Raw genomic sequence first — 24,046 nt, forward strand, 5'->3', positions numbered from 1 at the left:
ACCCACAGGAGGGCTTTTGCTGAAGAACACAGATCAACCACTAAACAATCTGTAGGAAGCCAGTGTTCACTAAGCTCCACGTATGTGGGACTATCTGCAGTACACTGAAGCACTTAAAAAACAAAAACAAAACAAAACAAAACTCAGAAAACAGATCAACCAAGGCCACTGGTAAACATTTCGTAAAAGATTTATTTAAGTATCATTTATCACAAAGAGGAAAATACATGTAAGATTAGAAGCATGCAACCATCTTCCACATTTCTATTTATTTTTCTTGTATTTGCAGCACTTTGTAATACAACTCCTGTGCCACCCTCACTTCCTCCTGAAAAATACTATGTTTCAAGACATCGGATAACCAAAAAAACACAGTAAGGTAAGATAACGTATGAGAAAAGTGCAAAGTAAAAAAAGTCACGTATATACCACATTCAAACCCCCTCCCCCTTCAAAAAATGGATAAAGGCAAACTGTCATTTTGCTGCACGATCAGATTGTCTTTATGAACTACTTTACAAAAAAATTAATATAAATTAAGGGCACGATCCTGCAGACACTTATAATTGTAGCTAACTTCAATCATAGATTGGCTCAGTTGGTATTATTAAAAGCCACAAGTTAGTCACATGCCTAAGTTCTTGCAGTATAAGGCCCTAAGGCAATAAAATGTTTAAGAGCATTAAGGAGAACAAAAATTAAAAGCAAACAAAATCACTCCCAGATGTGTTTTGCTTAGTAAGTTTATATCAAACATATTTTAAACAGAACAGTTTGCTCCTAAAGCCCTGAATATTTCTATTACTTAAGCAGTTTTGCAAGATTAAAAGACAAAACCCCCAGGAAGCTGGTACAGATGTCTATTAACATAAAAATTGCTTCAGGCAGGTATGTAGGGAGGTGGAGGTTCCTTCTCAGGCATCTTCATTGCCATTTCATAGGTTGGCAGAACATACTAAAAAGAAGATATTTTGAAGAGATTAATGCAGAAGGTTTAGAAAAAAAAAAAAAACACAACACAGAACAAAACCACACATGCCCCATCAGCAACTTAATCCTCTGTTGCAGGGAAATGTTAAGAATTTACTGATGTCTCTAGTAAGCTAGTGAGAAAGTGAAAGAAGGTGCAATAGCAGTTTACTACTCTGCTAAACCTCACCCTTGGTCATTTATTCCACCCCACTGCCTCTCAGTTTTGTGAAGCAGCACAGGAGGTTTCAACTGGTGCAAGCAGAAAGCTTCACTCTACTACAAGACAAACATTCAAAGACTTTTCTCTACAAAATCTCCTATTTTATGCATTGTAAGAACATAACTAAGAAATAACCCATTGTAACATTAGCTGCTTTAACTTTTTAAGCTTTCCAGTCTTTGTTTAGGAAGCTTGTAAACGTATATGGATATGGTTGTTTTCTACTTCAAAATTAAACGATGCTGGTTCCTTTTATCTCAAAAAGAGGTTTTACCTGTGGAGGAGCTTCAAAAGCAGGGTACACAGCTATCTCTGGCAAATTTCGGTTGCTGATATATTTATAGCAGTTCCATACACAGTTAATTAGATATGCCTGAAAAGAGAGATTTCTCTTTGTAAAGGCCTCATATGCACTAGCTGATTCAGAAATTAGATGCTGGATTACATCCATATGACAAAAATGAGCATAAAGCAACCTAGTTGATACATATCTGAGGACTGGTTGCTATTTCACAGCCTTAGCCACATACCTATGTTGTTCCCCATTTAGCTTTGCTATCATAGTGACTCAGAGAGCATGAGCCACGCAGATTTTCGCAGAAGAATTCACAGATTTATTCAACTAATCGCTCTATCTGCCTCAGCGGTGCTGGTCAAATTAATGCCCAATTGGCTTATGCTTCTGCAGATCTCAGTCCAAACTTGCCAGGAGGAGGAGGAGGAAGACGAGGACAGGCCAACAGCACCATCCCACTCACCCCTGAGTTGGCATTACTAGTTGTCCAGCTACCAGTGTGAAGGAGAGGGCACGAACGCACAACTAGGGTGGCAAGGAGGAGACAGTAGAGCAAAGTAGCCTGGACTTTAAGTCAATATTAGCTGCTGCAGAAAGACAGACTATCGTGCTCTGATGAGGATTAGATTTTTTAATTATTCATCTGTATAACATTAATCTCTCTGAATTTTTCATTGGCAACTTAGCACGTGGTTATACACAAGGTACCAAATTTCCCAATCAATAAAAAAAAACCCATCATCTACTGTATTAGGCTTCCACTCCCCCCAGTCAGACATTCTTCCTGGAGAAAGTATGCAAAATGAGTAAAATTATTCTTCATGACCTCATTTTTTCTTAAATTCAATCTGAATGCAATAAAGGAATATTATCATGGCCAATGTATATTACCAACTCATTTCTCTAATTTGCTTTGTCTCCACAACACTTTTGTAATTCAAATGAATGCCTCTGTATTTACATCTTCAAAAAGAAAATAACTGGTAATATCACCCTTCAGTAGGAAGAAAGATGCAGCTCTAAATTAACCTATGCATTTCCTCCTTCCATCATCTTCCTTCCAAAACACTGACTCTAGTTTGTCAGGCACAGTGAGAGATTTTAAAAGTTTTGTTTAGAAAACTTGTATGCAGTAACTCAACGTTGTTTTGCTACAAGCTTAATTACAATTATTACATTTATCTCCACATACGCAAAAAGATGCTATTTGAAGTCTTTGTGCATTCCTACTCAGGAAGGGCAGAGCTGCATAAACATGCCCCACTGCATACAAACAAGTTAGCTGAAGACACCAGTACACAAAATATAAAACTTAATACCATAATTGAACATCCTAACAATTCTGCTCAAAAAAGTTCTTAACCCAGCATTAAGAAGTCAGCTAAGTTCTTAATTCAGCATCAAGAATTAACTCAGATTGATAGCATCTTAACAGAGTTAACTCATGAAACAGACACATGCTAAAGTTTTAACTTACCTTTAAAATGATAAATAAAGCAAAGAACACCAGAACAATAAACAAGAGACAGCTGGAGTCCAAGGCAAGGAGATCATCTTTGTAAGGGAAATCCGGCTGGTTAAAAAAAATATGGAAGGCGAGAGAAAAAGGGAGGAGATAACCATGAACACTGTGCAGTCATGAATGACAGAAGGACATCTGAACTTCACGCTAAATGAAACAAACTCTTGCGTAAACCGCTCCCTCAGAAACAGCAAAAAGTTCGGTTTCTCACTAGTTTCTTCTTTACCCTTCCACAGAGTACAATATTTATCCTGCCTGTCCTGCAATAACAGGTCACTACAGAAAAGCGCTACCTATACAGAGCCGTCTATGTCTCTAGTCACTTCCTCAGTCTCACGCTAGCACAGATATTCATGAAGTTTCCTTCACAGCCACAGCACAGCATTTGTACTTACAGTCCTGAACTCTTTAATGGCTTCGTATTCACCATCCCCTGTCAGTCTAACCAGTAACGTACATGTGCGCAGAGCGGGAAGGAGAAAAGTTGCCCTCAAATTTCAGAAGAGCCAAAACAAAGAAATTCTGCAAATTTCAGACCCTTCCTCTTTCCCTGACCACAGTAACAAAGCCTCACTCCAACACCAATCCAATTTTTTTTCGTTTATTTCAAAAAGGATTTTTTTTTTAAACATCTACTGCGACAGATCTAAACACCAGCTGGAAAGACCTTGTGATCCCCGACACATGACAGTGTATTCTATCCTACCCACTGAGTCTTCTTGCAGTTAAAACACAGGCAGTGTTGATGAAAACTCCATTATCGTTTCCTTAGAAGGTATTGTTGCCAAATGAGAATAGCCATATAGAATGTAAAAAGGAACCCGCAATCTCAGATTCCATCCCATACTGCTGTAGGACCCTATGTCATACCAATCCTTAACTATACTCTTCTTCCCCTTCCCCACCAAATAAGGGTCAACACATTTTTAATCTGCAGTAACAAACCTGCCACAGAATCATACTGCTTAAAGGGTTAGAAACATCTTTGTTCTCAGTGCAAATGTAGCCAAGACAGTTTAAACCAAAAACTCCCATGACAATTCTTTCTTTCCTCTCCCTGGCTTTCCTTTTAGGGAGCAATGACACCTTTGGCCCTTCCACCCCTGGCAAGTCCTCGTTCCCATAACCATCCTAGCAGTCATGCCCTATGGCTGCTGCAGTCTGAACTCCTCTTACGCACAGGTGGGTAACTATAGCTCAGTCACTTATCCAATTAAACCAAAATGTATCCTCAAATGTAATATATCAACTTGAGCTGAACAAACACTTACCAATTGATCCAGGTAATCCTTGATTCTGGGCAAGTAGGTTAGAGAACTGATGGCAACCAGACAACTAAGCACAAAGTCAAAGAGCTGGTAACAGAAAAATGGAATCAGCCAGCCTACACGATGCTAAAAAGAAGAAAGGGGGGAAAAAAAAGAAACAACAAAACAGCAGCCTGTAAGGTATTTTGTTAAAAATTCAAGTAGCAAGTTTAAAACCATGTACTATAAACATACTTACAGCGATTGCACCGTATACCATCATTGCACTGATTGTGAACATGAGGAGGGAGATAGCGAATAGGACGCAGGCATTTTCTGCATTAAAAGGAAAACGATAAGCATCAGTCATTTCCTGAAGCTGTCAACACTGCAGCTGACAGGTATACAAGCTCTATCCATTACTATGATCTGTTCTTGCTCAACTGTTTAATCTGTGCAGCAGTAGATTGAGTTAACTCAGACCTCTCCTAATGGAAAAAGAACTGGTTCAAGAAAACCAGCAGGCATTTGGAAAAATCTCTCTGCCCTAATCAAAAGCCTGAATAAAGCTCAGACACACCAGTTAGAAGCTTGACATAGTTTGATAGTAACGCACCACAATGATGCCGATTTGCAATATATGTCAGTGCTAAAAGTATCTGTGTGACTAACTTAAAAACTGGAAAGAATGTGAAGTGAAGCTAGCACACTATCAACCTGTTCACTTTAAAATGGTTTCATTTCGTAATTTGGTCACTGGCAGTGGGAGCAGCACTGCTCCTTCAGTAACGCTAGGGAAAACAGGAAATCCCTGTGGCAGGTATCCCGTTATTTCCAAGACAAGGCAGCCGAAGAGAAGTCAAATGGTAGCGGAATCCAAGGACACTCACAGAAGCCTAATGATAACGATTCTCCTTGTGCGTCACAGTTACTGATGACAGAAGCGCAGCTGCTTTCTACGAGTTACATTATTCTCATTCTCCTACAGCAAGCACAGTTTACATTTTTAAACACAGAGAAAGAAACCAGCTTGAGAGTCTACAGATGTGGTAAGCTAATGTTTTTAGCAATAGTGAAGCCAAACTTTTATGGCTCCCATGCTTGAAAGAGATGATCTGAGAATCTTAACTGTCTAGTCTGCAACTGATTTGAAAAGACACACTGTAGAAGCACTTATGTACCAAATTCAGGACAAGATAATAGTATCTACATACACAGATGGCATCAAGAAGGAGGTCCTCCCATGTCTGAAATGCACTGCATTGATCAGAGAGCCCTAAGTACTCAGCAATAACCAGCAAGTGTGGTTTTCTTCTCAGGATTTGTTACTCACAATATCCACATGCACAATCAAAATTTTATAATTTAACTTTAATTTTTAATTTAAATAACCTTTTCACGCACACAAAACCCTCCAGCCCACATCCTAATATGGGAAACAAGAAACTTTACGCCAAAAGCATGCGATAGCCATTTTACACTAAAGCGTGGAGAAAGCACCTTCAGAAGCTCAACCATATAAGCTTAAGGCTACCAAGTACATCAACATTCGTTACAGAACATAGAACATTATACAGATATCTGCTGTAATTTTACTTAACATCTTGGCTTTATGAAGTATTGTTCCCACTCTCGTTTCATTATTAACAAATGTGGGTTACAGTCACAGATCAGAACTGACAGATCTCCAAGTCAGGTCATGAACAATTAACATGAAGACTGTAAACCAGAACGCTCAAAACCCAGATTTATCATAGAACGGTTTGGGTTGGAAGAGACCTCAAAAGACCATCTAGTTCCAACCCCCCTGCCATGGGCAGGGACACCTCCCACTCGACCAGGTTGCTCAAAGCCCCATCCAGCCTGGCCTTTGTGCTGTACTATTTATCTCTGCTCCAGACTGAATCTGACCTTCCCTAGATTTTAGTGTAACTCAACAGACTGAGACAAGACACATTAGAAGTGCCACACAACATATTTCTGCACATCTGAAAAACCAGAAAAAGCATGCACACAAGTTTACATGTCATAGTCCAGTTAAGAAACTTGGTCATTGCAGAGAAAAGTTTGGCACAAATTACACTTGTAAACATCATACACTTAACCTACAACAATAGAGTGGAAAGTAGGTTTAATTCTGCACATGGTGCTTTCTCTCCTGTTTCTTCTGCATGTCAAACTTTTACGAGAAATACTTTGGTTTCACTCAAGTACTTGGCATCTCAATTCTTCCACTTTCCATTGAAAGATGTCACGGTTTTCCTCTTAGTAAAATCCTACACAATAGCTGGAAGCACTTTCCTTAAATCTGAGGATCACCAAAAAATCCCCAAAAAGTCTTAAAAAACATTTTCTGCTTTTTGTTTTACTGACACAGCAAGGATAGTAAATGTTTATGGAGAAAGTAAATTAGAGATGTTCCACACATACTTCACCACTCAAGGCACTAGAAAGCCAAGAAATCTTTAGAAATCTTATTGCTTAAGATGCTTAGGAGTAATAGGAAGTAAAAATAATATTCCATAAAAGTTTTTTTCTTTAATTCTTGTAGAACAACTCAATCCCAGCATAATTAAAGAGACATTGAGAAAACAAGACCACATTTAAAAGCTGTATGAGTATATTACACACACATATTTATCGTACTGCATGTTCTATTTTCTAATCAGACAGCAGAGTTATATACCTACCAGCCATTCTCTCGGAAGCATAGTAATTTCCAATGACTTCATACTGGATATCAACTGTTGGCACAATATTTGGATGAGTCACTTCTACTGTCAACAAGATACCCATCAGCAAGTTCACCACCTGAGAAAGATCACAGTTACCTAAAGGTTATTTACACTGCAACAGTTATGATCTTTTTAAGGACGCACTAATAAATCTTTTATTTCAGTTAGAAATAAACTCTTTGGTTTGCCCACATGGGGGGGGGGGGGGGGGGCGGCGGGGGTAAGACAACCCAACTTACAATTAAATTTCAAGCTGATTTAGTTAAATCACTACCAAAACCACCAGAACAGCACTGAGCACTTGCTCCTTTTAATGAACCACAACTAAGTAACTCTGCAAATTAACAGGATGGATAGGGTTTGTAGGAATTCAAATGACATAATTAAACTGATACTGCATGATGACTGCAAAGATTTGTGAACTAGAAAACTGGAAAAGTTAATAGAGGCCAGGAAGGAAAAGGTACAACCACCGATGCAATGAGGAACATTTGGAAAGAGTTTCTGCTTTCTACAACAAATTGAAAGGCAGAGTTCATTTAATGCACAAATAAGGTACTGCCCCCTACTCTCAAACAGTGCTGAGGGGCAAGTAGCACAAGGGGATGTGTGAGCATCACACAGTAAATTACTGAGCACATGAGGGAAAACTCTCACTGCATCTCTAATCCTCAAACGTAGCTAAAACTCTCACTGCATCTCTAATCCTCAAACGTAGCTTGCTGCTTGGTTTTTCCCACGTCACAGTTTTAATACAAGCAAGGGAGAACTGTCTCCTTCCCCTTCCTAGATCATTTATTAAAACCTCATCAGTCCTTATCAGAAAGGCTACCCAACACAGATGAAGTTAAAAAAAAAATATCACACACAGATTGAACCCCCAAATTTGTAAGAATTCAGCACTGGCTACATGCTCATCAGTCTTTCTTACACTGCCATTGAAGACTACTTCTGTTTCCCCCATTCTGGTACATACCAGAAATGCTTTCAGTAACAGTAAGAACTCAGAGTCAAAAGGAGCTTAAGCCTCTGCAAAACTGCCTTCACAGCATTTATAACCTATTCAAGATTTACAGGGGCATAGTTTCTGTTACTAATATCTGGAGAGACGTGCCAAAGAAAAAGGCTGCGTAACAAAAAAGTCACAATGGTATTTTCAAGCTGCAGTTGTCTTCCAATCAGTATTCAGTACTGTCAACACCACCAGCAGGATCTTTTACAATTAGCCTCAAAATCAAAAAACAAACTGGTTTACACTTTCTCACAACTTAAGAATATTTGCCAGATATTTCTTCTTTTACTGGCCTGGTTACAGGAGTCAATGACAGTAATAGCGGCAAGTCTATGCACAATTACTGAAGTTTTCAGTAAGGAAAAAAAGCTTTTGAACATTTAAAAGGAGTTGTAGATTTTAAGACCCATAGGTCCTACACGCCTTTTTTTTTTTTTTTTTTTAAGGGTTTTGTTGAGGTTTTTTCTTTTTTTTTTTCCCCCCTAGGGTTTAGAGATATGGTGATAAGTTTGCTTATACTTTCTGCTAAGAAGAATCCTTTAGTGAAATCAAAGATGATTGTTCTGTAGAAATGCTATCAAGTCATCACGTATTATACAAACTTAGAAACTCCAGCTACTTTCTGCCACTTGTATCCTCCATTTTATGCCTTAGAATGTAAAATATAATAAGTAGTACAGCTGACAGTAAAGAATTAAGTTTAGCCACCAATATCTTCAGCCTTGAAATGAGCATATTTTCCCCCTTGCAAGACATTTCCTTGCAAGACAGGGCAAACTCTCAAGTTGCTCATCTGTCACTTGTCTAAGTCTTTTATTTTGCTTCACCAATGTCCAATTATAGCTAAATCATTTATTGTTTACACACAGTCATCATTTTAACTTAAATAGTGATAAAGGTCAGGACAAAAGACAGTATTATCTTGAAGGGCCCTTCCAACCCATACCATTCTATGATTACTTCAACATGGAGTTTAACTGCCATGCTAGGCTATCTCCCTCAAGATAAAGAGCAAGCAGCACTTGAATTAATGTAGAAGTACTGAAGAACTTGAATGCCTTGGAATTGTGAGACTGTGATCCTACATCTGTCACTTTGTTTATTTTCATCCTATTCACGGTCCTAATTTAGCATAGAAAAGTCCTTAGTAATTTCACTAGTTGCTAAGCACAGTGCAAAGTATTAAAGCTTTATTTTCTCAATCTGAAATGGCGTGCAAGGAAAGTAGGCAATTAAAGAGTCATTCAAAATCCAATCTATTAGGATCAGTGAGACAGAATAAAAATACTAACTTGAAAAGAAAAAAAAAAAAAAACACAAACAACAAACCCAAACCTCTGCCAATTAACATCCCAGGCTTTCCAATACTCCATTCTGCTATTGGTAAATCAGCACTGAGCAATTCATCATACTCAACATACGGATTTCAATTAAGAGCTACCAGCAACTCTTAATTTGAAGTTCTTTTAAGCACAAAGCCAGAGCCTGTGCTTAAACTTTTAACTACTACCATTCTTCTTTCACAGAAGCTTGGTAACAGCAAGACCACAAGGCTTGTTTCACCTTCATAGTCAACATGACTGGCAGCAAGAGTATGGTTTGGATTGTCAGGCATCGTCAGAGCTTTTAAGAATCATAGAATACACCCACTGTGAATAAAATATACGTTCACAAACGGTCTACATGGAGAAGGAGTCAGAAAAAACACAGCATAGGTAAACCTCAGTGTAATCTGAAGATTAAAACCACCACTCCCCCCAAAAAAAACACCAACCCTGCCAAGCCAGCACTCAGTGGATAGTGCACCGTTCTGAGGTAACACCTCAGAAATCCCAGCAGTCCCCATCCTGGTCTTTTTTTGTTAGGAAGTAAAACAATAAATAATGACAAAATGTATGTTCAAATTCTTACTAAAAAGACGGTTCCATTAAGATGAAAAAACTTAAGTTTTGTAGTAAGTTTAATAGATGTATTTTACTCTTATAATTGCGATAACTGAGCTTAACAGAAGTTTGGTGTAGCTTATATCAAAATTTAAAAAATCCAGTAGCTGGTATTAAAGTAGAAAGTCACCGTTTATAACAAACTGGTAACAGAAACATTCTCTCCTCATATGATCAGAACTCAAAAGACTGTGGGACTATAACAAGCATTAGCTTTTTAATTAGTGAGTTTTGTCTCCACGGTATACATTTAATGCCTAATTATGCAAGTTCTTTACCTCTCTGGAGGCCTGAACATTAAGTTTAGGTTTCCCCAAGCACTCTGTGTGACTACAAGTCTTGGACAGAAACAAGAACTCCTACTTATGATTTGCTTATTTCCTTTTATGAGTGAGAAAGAAGAGGGAAATTGCCTTACAGTACACTTTTGCACTTCCTCTCACTTTTCTAGTATTTTTCCTTAAACATGTTCCTGAAGAAACAAACAAAGACCGGTGTCTTGTTGGGGTTTTTTGTGTGTTTTTTGTTTGTTTGTTTTCTAATTATACTGAAATAATACAAACTTGAAAAACAATAGTTTTTTTAAATAGAGTATTTCCGAGCTTCTAGCACCGTCAAGATTAGATTGAGACCAGTTACATTCCTTCATTTCTGGAAGTCTTGTTCAGTGAAAGAAAGACTCCAGAGATCATCCTGACCCTCCTGCTAACCAGTAGCAATTGCATCATTTAGACTCGACTGCTGAAGTTTGCTGCCGGAATGAAACAGCCACTCCCTCCAAAACAATGCTATTACTTTTAGGCTGTTTATTGAACTCTGATCTGGTTTTTGCCAGGGCAGTGTTCATGCTTCCGGTTTCTGGAAAGCACTGTGCCTAATGAGAAAGTTTACAGGAAGAAACAAGCTTCAAAGCCATACGTTTGCAATTACGGAGCTAGGAATAGGAGGTTTCTTTTTCCTTCCTACACAGAACAGTAGTGGGTGTTGCAGAGTAAACCAAACTATATTAGTCCTGGAACTCAAGTATGAGTCCGCTAGAAATGTTCTTAACTCATCTTTTTGCAAATATACTTTCATCTATTTATCAGAAACCGCAGCAGCATATGGACTTCAGGCATGCTTGAAAGAGACAGTTTGATCACACAGGACCAACACAGACATTTTAGAAAATAATATCCTTGTTCTCTCTAGACTCAGAGAAGTACACAACAAGGACAGTGATATAACTGTTTTAGTGAGGAGAAACATTAATTAGATGCAAGACTTAAGAGTATACAAATAAGCAAGGAGTAGAAAAATGCCTAAAGAAATAGTTACATAAGAATAACGCACATGTATTAAATAGCCAGAACTCTTATCTTACTAAAACATCTGGAGTAGATTGCTACGAGACTCCATTTTGTGTTTGGTATCAAATTCCTTCAGGACTGCACAGCACGAGAACACAGTGTATCCAGTAAATACAGGCTGACCAAGGTTTTCAGTAACACAAAGCTATTGTTGAACTAAGTATTCTCTCCCACCAGAAAAAGCTATCTCCCTCGCAAAAAAAAACAAACAAAAGAAACAGAAACCACCCCACACAGAAAGTTATTATTTGTCCCACTGTAACTTACAAGCACAGATTATTAAATTGCTTTAGAAATACTTATCACAATCTAGTATCTGAAAGACTGAAGTTAGTGATATACTTAAATGGTGCATTAATTAACATGTCTAAACAACCTGACATACCTTAGGCCATTTAATTTTTTTTTGAATGTGTCAGCAGAAATTAAGTTCAATTTTCACTGTCCAAATTGTCGCTTACCTTCAAAAGGGATGAATTATAGCCGAATTCTGATCTAAAGCATTAGGCAAGACCACCTAAGGCTTCATGGTAAGACCTTATTTCAGCTCAAACACCTGACAATTGTCAGGGTTGAGAGTTACCACCTTTTCCCAGCTGACAACTGGGAAGAACTGGGTAAAAAAATTTCAATGCATAGTTTAATGAAGCATTTGATACAGTTTATAGAAAAACACAGCTACGAAGTACTTCACATGCACTCAGAACTCAACTATATTTTTCCCCTCTAGCAGCCTGAATCCATTGCAGTGACAGGAGATCACAGGAACACTGCCTCAGGCACCACTCCATCTCCGAAGCCATCAGCCATATCAGTGATGGGCAAACTTTTCACCATCCATAAGCACTAGATATTTGCACAGATTCAGAAAGGAGGAAGAGTGGCTGCATCCAGCCAACGAGACGAAACAGAAGCACAGCAAGAGACGCAGAAGCTGGAAGTAGAAGCTAGAAGTACCACCGGGTTTGTGGCCAGGGATAGCACATCCCTGCCCACCGCCCCCGCCAAGTTCCTGGGTTTCTAGACACTCCTGTGACCAGGAAACAAAGTGGGGAAGGCAGTAAGGTGCGTTTGTTCCATAACAAGGGTTAGTGTCTCCTGTTAACAATTTATGCTTTTACTTGAGGTACCAGAAGCGTATTTTTGATCTCCTTCCTTCAGCATAGGATAAAACTTCTGGAAGTTCTGCAGGTTTCCAGATAAAATCCAATGTTCAATACTGCGATGGACCTTATTTTTCTCTTTTATATGAACTAATAGTAGAATTTAATCAACATAAGGATTTTTTTTAATTTCTTTTTGAAAAAGAAAAGAAATCCCTTTCCTACAGTTTTGTTACACTTCCCACCTCCCTATCTTGCTTTTTCTTCTATTCTTCTCTCCTGACATTTTATTGATTGCCTGTACATATTTTTTTTTGTCAACAGAAGGACTGAGGTGAAAAAAAATAAAGGATCTCCCCATACTTTCTGAAGATAAACCATAAACTCTCTAAACTTAAATCCTCATGCCTGTAAAAGCAGTTTCTGTGCACGGCTCCTTCACATCAAGGCATTAAAAAAAAATATGCATTCTCTAGTTTTACAATCTAGGGAAGGGCAAAGAAAAACAGAAAAGCTATGATGCAACGTTTTTAAGCTAGCCTCACACTTTTAACACCCATGAGGGTAAGGGGAAGGAAAAATAAGGAAATTACTTCAGTAAAGGAGAACTCAGTTCCCCCTTTAAGGGAACTAAGAGAAGTTTGGGCTCCAGGCCTTAACTTGCTGATATTGTTTTCACATTTCTACTTTAGTTCAAAACCATCTTTAGTATTTCAGCTTCACCACCACAGCGCTCTCAGCAAAAAAGCACTCACCAGTCAGAAAACAAGAGGTGTTTTGGAAACTAAATCCATTTGTATCGCTCCTCAACCACTGTATTGAGAGCAGACTACTAAATATCCAGGAACTTCCCTTTCCACAAAGCTCTTCAACAAGCAGAACCCATGTCCATTTCGAAGACCCTCACCTTCCTCTCAGAGGTTATACGCTACTCAGGGGAACCACATTTCACCATTCTACTCTCAACATAGCCCAAACTGCAGTCTCCCCAGACGTTAGCATCTCCTTTCTTACCAAGGACACGTTCAGTACTGTTTCAAACATATAAAAGCCCCTACCCCTCCCATCTAAGAAAGGGAATAGTAACAGAACCCCTCAGAGACCCAAGTTAAAACGCCCTGAAGTTTCCCTTCACTTTATTTTTCTAACCATAAGGGAGGCCGTCAAGGGACAACCGGGTTTGGCAAAGCCGAAACAGACCCCGGGAAGGAAGAGCAGCACAAACCACGCCGGGTGACTCCGGGAAACTCGCGCAACTTCCCCCGTGCACAGCGCAGAGAGCAATCCCGACAGCCAGCACGACAACAGCGGGCTCCCAAGGGGCAGTACCACCCCAGGCGAGAAGAGGGGGAGCCCCGCTTCACCCGGCGCCCCCCCCCCCCCAACCCCGGAGCCCACCGGCAACGCATGCGCGCTGCCCACCCCGCGCCCACCGCTCCCAGGCCGGGCACCGGCCGAACTCGAACGCATGCGCGCTGCGCACCACCGAGAACGCCGCCCCCTCAGCGCCGGCGGCTGCTCCCCGCGCCAGTCTCTCACCATGTACCAGGTGCCCAGGATAATGGTGCCGGTCCGCACATGGCAGCAGCCGCAACACCGAGTGCTGTAGAAGCGGTCCCGGCTCCGCTTGAACGTCATCGTGCTGGCGGCAGCAGCAGCGACACCGACCTCCCGCCTCCGGGTCCGCCGCTCGCTCTCTCTGGCTACTTCTCCCGCTGAGGGCCGCTAAACCCCCGCACGCGCGTCACGGCCGCTCTGGCCAATCAGCCGCCGACAACGGGGGGCGCGAGGGTGTGCCTGCGGGAGGGCGTAGGTGTTGCCGCGGCAACGAGAAATTGGCGGCGCCGCAGGCCAATCACAGCACCCCTGGGTGCGGCGCCCGGTCGTTCACCTGCGGGCGGCGGGGCGGGGCTCACCTGAGGCGAGGGCGGTGGGCGTCGCCCCTTCTGGCTGCCATGTTGGGGCGGAGCCCGTTCCTCCCGCCATAGCCACCTCAGGGTTGGTGTTCGGCGTGGCGGATCCCGGAGGGGCTGGGCTCTGGCCGTGTTCGCCTGGCGTCTGGGGCACCGCTCGCCGTGCTTCCCCATGAAGTGGCGGCGGCGGTCGGCCAGGGTGTAGAGCCGGTGCTCCGCCTCCGAGCAGATATCCAAAACGTTGCGGTGAAACTGCGTTGTCCAGTAACAGCCCTTTCTTCCAGGAAAAAACGGAGTAGGTATCTCCTTAGTAGAGCCTGAAGTGGCCTGCTTTGAGATAGCTGCCAACATCCCACGGCTTTCACTGAAATTCAGCCAATACTATAGAGGGTTTAATTCGCTTAAACCCTTTTGCTATTCTTTTGCATTAAATTGGATTAAATTATTAATATTCTGTGTTACATGCTAAGAGGATATGTGCTAAGAGGGTAAACACGAGGTGAATTTTAGCCCACAATGATGCTTTACTTTTTTGTGAGTCAGAGTCCCTGTTTGTGAGTGGATAATATGCTACTTTATTAGTCCTACTGAAAATTGCAGGTGCTGCTGGATACATGTGTTAATTAGAAATAATGTGCATAAATCTAAGTGCTGCCTTTGTACATGTATGTGATAAAAGGTTGCCCCACCGCTTAAACTCAAGATCTGTTCCCATATGGAGCAGGACCTATAAACTTCCCCTGACTGAAGGGCAGCTGGTGGTTTTTGCAGACCTGAGCTATTGACACAGATATGCACACAGCTTATTTTAACCTTGGTGCAGCTGTAAGTGTTTCCTTTTTGGCTGTGTACAACCAACTTGAGACACTCAGAGAAACATAAATATTTGCTGTGAATATATACACCAAGATGTATGCCGTATGTCATTGTTAATACTGAGTTTTTTTCCCTCTGAGCAATGAGAAGGTAATGAAGTGACTGTGCTCTTCCTTTTGATATATTCCAGATCCTAAAATTAACACATTTTATTGTTTTAGCTACTTAGTGTGTTTTTAAACATGAGCTGTTTCTGAGTTGTTTGAAATTATTTACTTAAAGGCTTTAAAACCGACCTTTTTATTTTAAATCCCCTGTGATCCATAATTGGTATTTTTCTTCCTTAGGGCATGTTTCATTTTTGAACAAACATGTTGTAAGTGCTGCTAAGACTGCTCTAATGGTCCTATTATAAACTATTGTTTGTTTCTTTAGTGCTCCTAATGTTCTCAACTCTGTGCACAGATGCTTAATTATCAACACTCTGATTTAATGTAGCAAAACCAGACTAATTTTAATCAATATACATGCATGCTTGTAAATAAATAGAAAAAGAATGTGTGTTTTGTTGTAATCAGTCATTTTAAAAATCAGTTTTCTCACAGATGGCACGTTGGGAAGCCTAAGCCAACTGTTTCTGCAGCACGCATGCCTCGATTGATTACATTGTTCCTGCGGAGTTGAGAGGCCCTTCCTCTAGTTGGTCTGTCTCTGTGTGAAAGAGGAATTCACAGGCCTAGAGCGAGTTAGAAGAGAAAGCAGGAGCTTCTGGCTTGAGTTAGGGCATCCACTTGGAAACACCTAGATTCCATTCTCAATTCAAATGGTTTGTGAGGGGAAGTGTTGAACTAAGATCTTGCAGTTGGATGCTTTGCCTTCAGTAGTACCACTGGCAGTTCTCATGTCAGGCTCAGATCTTCAGGGCCATTTTCATGAGTTGAAAGAAATCTTAATTAAATGCTCATATCTTTGTCAGCCAGGCTCAGAATAAAAATTGATGTGATTCCTTTGAGCTTTACTGCTTGTTATACCCTGCAAACAACAAAGATACTGGGAAGAATAATGTGAATGTCATTTAACATCACAAAGCAGCTTTCCACAGCAGGATAGACTGATTTGGAACTACTGAGTGGGCATAAAAATCCTCTCCACTTTCTCCTCCCCTCAAAAAAAAAAAAAAAAAAAAAAAGAGTATTTTGAGAATGATTGCATTGTTTCCTGTACTTGAGGGGAAGAGAGGATAGGTTAATGATTTTAGTCCTATATTCTGTGAAAGATTACAGTTCTTCCATGCCACAAACAGCCTAGATGACCTCAAACAAGACACTTCATTCTCTCAGCTTTAATTCTCTCATTTTTGCAGGTTCAGAGAGGATTTGTAGGGCTAAATATGTGAAAAATTCTGAAGGGTTCAGCTTACAGTCATGGCAGCCAGAGCAAAATCTGAGAGAGACAGGGAGTACTGGTGATAAACTTTCCTTCCCAAATAGCAAAAAGACCTTGACATTGAGGAGGCAAATTGTCCACTTCCACAACAGTAAGAGCGGAAAGCCCTAAGCTTATCTGCAAGTCAGAAGTAGCTGCAAAAGAATGATTCGCATTCCTTTACCAGCAGGACACTTAACTCTTTCCTTCTCAGCAGGTAGGGAGGGAAGGAGTTTTGGCATCATGGTTCATCATTAGGTCTTTCAAAATCTGTCTAGACAGGAGATTTGATCTTCTGTCTTGAGAGGGCAAGTCAATGTTTTACCAAGTAAATTATTATTTTTGAATAATCATATTAGAAAATAATATAAAAACCTTGTGACAGCAGAACAGCTAGGATCCTGTAAATGAGAGGCCAGGTTGCATTCTCTTCTGCATCTTCAAAAAATTAAGTTCAACACCTGCAAGATGTCAAAACAATACAGCACCAAGACTGTTTTGTGCTGATCGTTGTAATTCCACAGTCTTTCCCTTTTGTGCCGTTTTTCAGTCTATCCTTAACTAAAAGATGTTCGTTTAGACTTACGCTGTAGTCATTACTTCTCCTTCACACGCACTGAGCTACTGCCAGGTTGGTTATGAAAGATGAGGTGCTGTTCTGGGTCAGCATTTGCTCTCCGTGAGTGTGTGTGAGGGGAAAGCCACAGACCATGAGCTGATGACCATACGTAACCTCCACAGGCAGAGTTCACATCACTTTATAATGAAAATATTGTCCTGTTTGGGATTGGGGAAACTGAGGCACAGTCAGATGAACTGATGTGGCCAACACCACAAAGGCTAGTGAAAGCAATAGGAACATCAAGAAAGTCTCCTGTCCAGTGGCTTCTTTGCCAGGAAATAAAAGGTGTAGTGCAGGGCATGTTGGAGCTCTTCCATTCCAAAAGGAAGGTCTTCGATGATGAGGGCAGTAACAAGCTACTTCTATAATTTTTTTCTATAACTTTACTCTGTATGTGTGTCTGCTACTCTACATTATAAAATAAAAAAAAAAAGAGGAAAGATGACTTTGTTTCTCAGACTTGGTTATTTTCCACAGTGAACAACCATTTTTAAATTAAAAACGAAAAAGCAAGGTTTTTCAACATCCCAGAGAAACTAATGTCTTTACATAGATACTGCAATATATAAGACTAGGTCTCTTCACAGAATTTAGAAAAATCAATAAAACTGGTGCAGAAGATGTGAAAAATATCTAGGCTGAGAGCATGGATTGGCTTTTAGCTTCCTTAAAAAAGATAAGAGTGTACTGGAGTAAAAGCAAAGCATTAACATATCAATGAGGAGAAAAAAAAAACCTGAAATAAATTAGTCAGAAGGGAAACTTTCCTGTTGATGACTCACACAGTGAAATCCTAGATATCCTGAAGTCAGCACTAATGAATTTTCCCAGCCTTTTTCTCCAAGATGGATTCTGCTAGAAGAAAACAAGCTAATCCAGAGATTCAGCAGTGTCCTGTAAAAGAGATAAGAAAGTAATAACATATCACGATGAGTTTTTTGGTTATTGGATTTTACTTTTGTTTATTGAATTAATCAACATCACTTTGAGATTCCTAATGTAATGTTCCAAGCTTCTGTACTTTTTGTTCTAGTTGATTGCTGTTAACAATCTGAATTATCTTTTACCAGCAGTTCCAAACCTTTTCATTTGTAACAGATGGATCAGAAAGTCAGGGTTAGAAAAGCAGCTAAAATATGACAGTGTGACATAACACTTTTCTTAGCACAAGACTGTTTCTGGGTTATTCACTGTACACTCAGGTTTTCTGAATAAAGCCAACCAGAAAGCCAACTGTATCCTGGGCTGTATCCAAAGAAGCATGGCCAGCAGGTCCAGAGAGGTGATTCTGCCCCTCTGCTCTCGTGAGACCCCACCTGGAATACTGTGTTCAGCTCTGGGGCCCCCAATAGAAGAAGGACATGGAGCTGCTGGAGCGAGTCCAGAGGAGGGCCACGAAGATGATCCGAGGGCTGGAGCACCTTTGCTATGAAGGCAGGCTGAGAGAGTTGGGGTTGTTCAGCCTGGAGAAGACAAGGCTCTGGGGAGACCTTCTAGCAGTTTTCCAGTACCTGAAGGGGGCCTACAAGAAAGCTGGAGAGGGGCTTTTTACAAGGGCATGTAGTGATGGGACAAGGGGCAATGGATTTAAACTGAAAGAGGGGAGATGTAGATTAGATACAAGGAAGACATTTTTTACAATGAGGGTGGTGAAACACTAGAACAAGTTGCCCAGAGAAGTTGTGGATGTCCCATCGCCAGGTTGGATGAGGCTTTGAGCAACCTGATCTAGTGGAAGGTGTCCCCGCCCATGGCAGAGGGCTTGGAACTAGATGATCTTTAATGTCTCTTCCAAACCAAACCGTTTTATGACTCTTTGATTCTATGAATACCAAACACTGAATAAAAATTCTTGTATGCATTTACAGAATCAAAATCTGCTAAACTAAAGGAGCCGTGGTTCATTTATATCAGCCTTCATACAGCTGAGCGGCTATAAAGATGTCTAAAAATAATGTACAGCATTTTCCTCCATCTAAAATGGTACTTGCAAGTTCAGATATCTCAGTACTTTCACATGACTAAAAGTGAGTGCTGGAGTACTTACTGGCAATCTCCCCCTTCCAACCCTCAGCCTGGACTTGTCTCACCATGAATCTTGGCAGGGTGAACAGGAGGATCCTGAGGATCTGAAGACTGCCCACTTAGGGAAGTAGGAAGAGTTCATAGAATCACAGAATGTTTTGGGTTGGAAGGGATCTCAAAGATCATCTAGTTGTAACCCCTCTGCCATGGGCAGGAACACCTTCCACTACACTAGGTTGCTCAAAATTACCTTCTGGTAGTTGTTACTTCTTTACATATTGGCTCTTTGAATGAGTTTGCAGCTTGGGACATCAGCAAAGATTTCCAGGAGGACCACGCTGACAGGCAGCTGATGCTGCCAGAAGTGCTTGATTAAATAATTTATCATGTGTCTCTGTAACTTACAGTACTCAGAACCACCAATGAATACAGAAATCAAAGTTTTGACATGAACTACAGTTTACCAAGTTTCTAGTAGTCTCTGCCCATGACAGGGAGGTTGGATTAGATGATCTCTGAGGTCCCTTCCAGCCTATGCCATTCTATGATTCTATGATTCTTGATGGGGTGGTACCAGGGTCAGTTATTGTTAAAAGTGGGTTTTTCCCAAAAAGGCACGAGGAGTTTGTTTCTGGGACTGGTGCATTACAGTGTCCTTTCAGTAAGGGAGGACACTTCCTTCGCAGATGAGAACGCCTGTGGAGCTCAATGTCAGGGGTGGCACATACTGGAAACTTCAATTTGCCTTCAAAACACCCCTGGGTCTGGTTTGGTATGATCACAGAAGGACAAGATTTCCTATGTCTGATCTTTGTATCCCATGACTTACAAAGCCCCTCTCCTTACAAGGAGCCAGCTACCCTTGGAGCATTTTCAGTATTATGGAGCAGGCCTGTGTCATTAGCACAGTAAATAAATTATTTTCTGCCAAGCAATTAGTATGTCTACCTGATACTCAGCTCATGCAGATATGTCAGCTGTGCCACTGATCTGCAGATTGAGTGGAACCTTAGTAATTGTAGATAATTACAATGATCAATTACAGATAATTATGGAACGGCAGGCCAAATTCCTCTCTGCAGCTGCCCCTCTTAACCCTGACGGTGTTACATCACGGTTTGAATGGGAAGCAAAGCTCCAGCCTCTGCACCTGCATACTGCAGTCTGGCTGTGAGTAAACACGGCTTTGTAGGTCAGGAGTTCATCAGTTACAGCATCAGCCACATCTTAATGCCCAAGATACTCACGGACTCATCCCTTACGGATATGGCCCTATTATTAGGGATGTAGCCGATCTTCCACCTTCACGAGGCTTCCCACAAGAAAGAGCATCATTACAAAAATAGAGCAGACTAAGCTTAAGAGAAAGTTGAAACTTAAAGCAGTGTATTTCATCATTTGCAGCTGCTGCTGTAACAATTAATTGCTTGCTCCTAACCAGATCATAGATGTTTTCCCAGCCACGCTTCATCTCACCTCCCACACCGCTCCTGCACCAGAAGCTTGATTTCCAGCTGCTGGGCTATCTGCAGGGCTGGGGAGAGCTTTTGGCAGTTCCTGAGGCATGTGCCACTCAACCAACTAATAAATTGCTTAGGGAAAAGGCAGGGGAAGCCAGTTGGATCTGGCCCATGAACTGGCAGATAGACTACACTGGGTTGATGGATGACCAAAGAGAGGCTACTCTAGATTTACCCCTCTAAGGGATAAGCTATGCAGAGAATGAAAACATTCAGATATAGCACAAGCAATGCCACAACCTGTTCGAAGGATGCTGAATCTCTTGTCTCAGGACTTAGGCTACTCTCCAGCTAGTAAAGATCAGAGATTAGGAGAATGAGCCATTAAACACATTAATTTAACACTCCCGATGCCAGAGGCAGCGTAGCAGGCTGATGATTTGCTCAAAATGGTTAATTCTCACAGAAGGGGAGACATGTCTTAAAACCACAGAAACCAGGGAGCAGCCTTAACATACAGTGATGAAAGGAAGGGGGGTTTCGTTAAGGGGCTCCAAGGTGCTTCTCAAAGGCACTGGCCATCTGCAAAGACCATTCATTAAGCTGAGCGATGGTTTTTCAGTTTCTGAGGACTAGGAAGTGAAAGAATGGAAGTTAACAGCAGCTGCTGAGTGCTTTGTGTTTTGGTTTGTTTGGGTTTTTAAACTTGGTCCGTTCGGTGAGGAACAGACCCTCGACACACTTTCCCATCCCTGGGAGCCCGTGTAGCAGCAGTGCTGGGGGATGTGGCTCTACCACAGCCGCACCAACCAAACGGTACCCAACATACCCTTCCGAACCACTCACAGCGACGGTACGGATACAACAGATGAATCGCACAAACGGTGGGTTGCCACCAAAATTGCCCTGAAGAGAGCTTCACGATTATTTAGGAAAGACTGTTTAGTTGTAGGGGTGTATTTTCTTTGCCTTCATTAGAACGTGGCATGAAATAAGGTGCCACCAAAAACTACTGAGATCATCTGTGTTCCAGTGATGACTTCCCATCTGTGAAAATGTGGAGCCAGAAGAAAAATACAGCCCTCCTGATAGAGCTGATGTCCTAAGAGTGTTACCGATGAATATGACAGAAAAACTGAGTAATATAATTTGTTGCTGCTTGTCATCAGCACTGCAGTCAACTTGTCAGTGTTACAGGTCTTGATTGTTCTTTTAGTCCAACAACAGAAGAATGTCATGAGGACTTCCTAAACATAAAAGGGTTCAGATGAAGGAAATCTCTTAAAAAACAGTTACAGTAGCTCGAAAAAGCTTGAAAATGAAATGGTTTTAGCCCAAAACATGTGCTCTTACTCACACACATACAAACTAATTAAATAAAACTGCTCATGAGTGCTGGGCTTTGGGCAAAAGTTTTTGGGTTTTTTTATTATAAAAACAATGAACATTTGAAATACTGTAATAGGTTGAAATAAAACATAATTATACAGACATCAAAAAGTTTGCAAGCAGATATAGAGAAAAAAGCAGAAGAAATCTGGAGTCTACAAATCTTGTGAGCTTCTCTTTATCTCCTTTCTTTTTTTTTTTTTTTTTTTCAGATGACAGAGGTTATCTTCAATGCTAAACAAAGACCTTGGGCAACATCCTGGCCCCAATGAGGTCAATGGATGTTTTCCATTGACTTCTGAGATAGCAGCTCTTTACTCATTACCTACATACTCATTAACGCATCTTCTAAATCCTTGAACTTGCTGTACTTGTTTCTCCAGTGAGGCCGTGTATTTTCTTGTTATGCATCTGCTCCAAACCAGTTACTTTCCAGATAAAAGCCCTTTGGTCTATTCAGTCCATTCATTAACTGCCCATATTTCCCAGACCCTGAGACACAAACACCAAGATGTGCAGATTCTAGACAGTGGGCTTCGAAGTGGGCTACTTCACATAGTAGCTGAACTCCAAACACAAATACATTGCTGCAATTAATTACTTCTCTGAAGGATCCAGGTGCTTTGGCAGCTATGCAACAGCTGAAGGCTATCGGGTAAAAGTGTGAGGCTGCAGGTAAAACTCAGACAAGCCAGTATCAGAGACTGGGTGGCTGCGATGGCAGAAGCACAGAGCTTTCCTCTGGCTCAACGATGCAAACAGGAGTGCTGCTGTGGCGTTGTAAAGCCATTATTAACATCCCTGGTTACTCAGTGTCCTAAGTGGAATGAGTGTCACAGCGTCAGCCCAATGCCTACAAATGGAACGTGCATACGTTTAACATGCGTTACTAATGTAATCTTCCCACACAATCTCCAAAGGCACAAAGTCAAATGCAGATGGAGATTTGACAATCACAATCTCATCCTTTGAGGCAGCACTTCTAGGATGGGTGAGGTGGCAGCACAGTCTCAGGAGGGTCTGAAGAAACCCTCACAGGTACCATCAGAGCTGCAGCTCCTCTGGGGATAAAGGGCTTCAGCTTTTAGTGTTGTCAGCTCAGCATTATTTATAAACCACAGTATGCAATTGTAACACATTCCCTCCTCCATACTATAAGCCCTCTGACAATGAGAAATAACACACTCTTCAATAAATACTAAAATGACATTTAAAAAAATTTCATTCACAAATTTAGTTTATATTAGAATATTTAAGTAACAAAGTGATAAAAACTTCCAAACATCAGATTAAGAAAAATTATCTTAAAAAGTTATTTCAGTCTACTACAAGTACAAATGCAACATGCTTTGGAGATACAGACTTTAAACTTTAGTCCACCATGAAATCTGAGGAGAGAAAAAGGGTTTAGACCATCTTTCCAAATAAGTTTAAAACCTCCTTTAGAAATTTTCCCTTGTGGAGCAAGCTAGCCTGATGGGGGGTGAAAAGTATAAGTATGTCAAGGTATGAGGCAAAAGCCAACTGTAGCAGCCAACAAGGATTTAAAAGATTGAGGAGGTCTGAGAACAATCTGTGTTATTCTCCCTTTGTCTCTGAACAGTGCTTCCCTCTGTACATTACTAGCCTGTCTATGAGCACCTCTGCAAAAATGCCAGAGGGATCAGACTAGCTGGTGGACCCTCCATGGAAATGAAGTACAATCACGGTCAGGTACATCCTGACCGTTTCTACAATGGCATATAACACTACAAGTTGACAAACAACATGACAGTGAAAAACCGAAAGGACTTAATGCATCCAGTCGAAACCCATTCAACAGCTTTCAGTCAAGGGCAGCAGTTTGTAAGGAACAGCCACGCTGTTTCGATGCCACCTCCTGCGCCCAGCGCGCTCACTCTCTCCCTTCTCTCACACACTCACGCTCCCTGGCTCACTGCTCCTCTTCTCCTCTTCCTCTCGCTGGGAGCTCTCCCAGAGCCTCTCTTTCCTTTGGGC

General features: G+C 41.1%; 1 protein-coding gene across 1 annotated transcript; it reads right to left on the reverse strand.

The window, feature by feature from the left end:
- Positions 1-172: 172 nt before the first annotated feature.
- Positions 173-14,052, reverse strand: LAPTM4A (lysosomal protein transmembrane 4 alpha). The gene is made up of 7 exons (XM_086631408.1): positions 13,938-14,052; positions 6,947-7,067; positions 4,516-4,592; positions 4,281-4,403; positions 2,965-3,060; positions 1,467-1,565; positions 173-955 (listed from the first exon to the last, which is right to left on the reverse strand). The coding sequence occupies exons 1-7, from the start codon at positions 14,034-14,036 to the stop codon at positions 881-883; spliced, it is 690 nt and encodes a 229-aa protein (XP_086487534.1). The 5' UTR covers positions 14,037-14,052; the 3' UTR covers positions 173-880.
- Between the last annotated feature and the right edge of the window lie 9,994 nt (positions 14,053-24,046).

This window comes from Tauraco erythrolophus, chromosome 2 (assembly GCF_009769465.1).
Source record: "Tauraco erythrolophus isolate bTauEry1 chromosome 2, bTauEry1.pri, whole genome shotgun sequence".
In the NCBI taxonomy this organism is placed as follows: Eukaryota; Metazoa; Chordata; class Aves; order Musophagiformes; family Musophagidae; genus Tauraco; species Tauraco erythrolophus.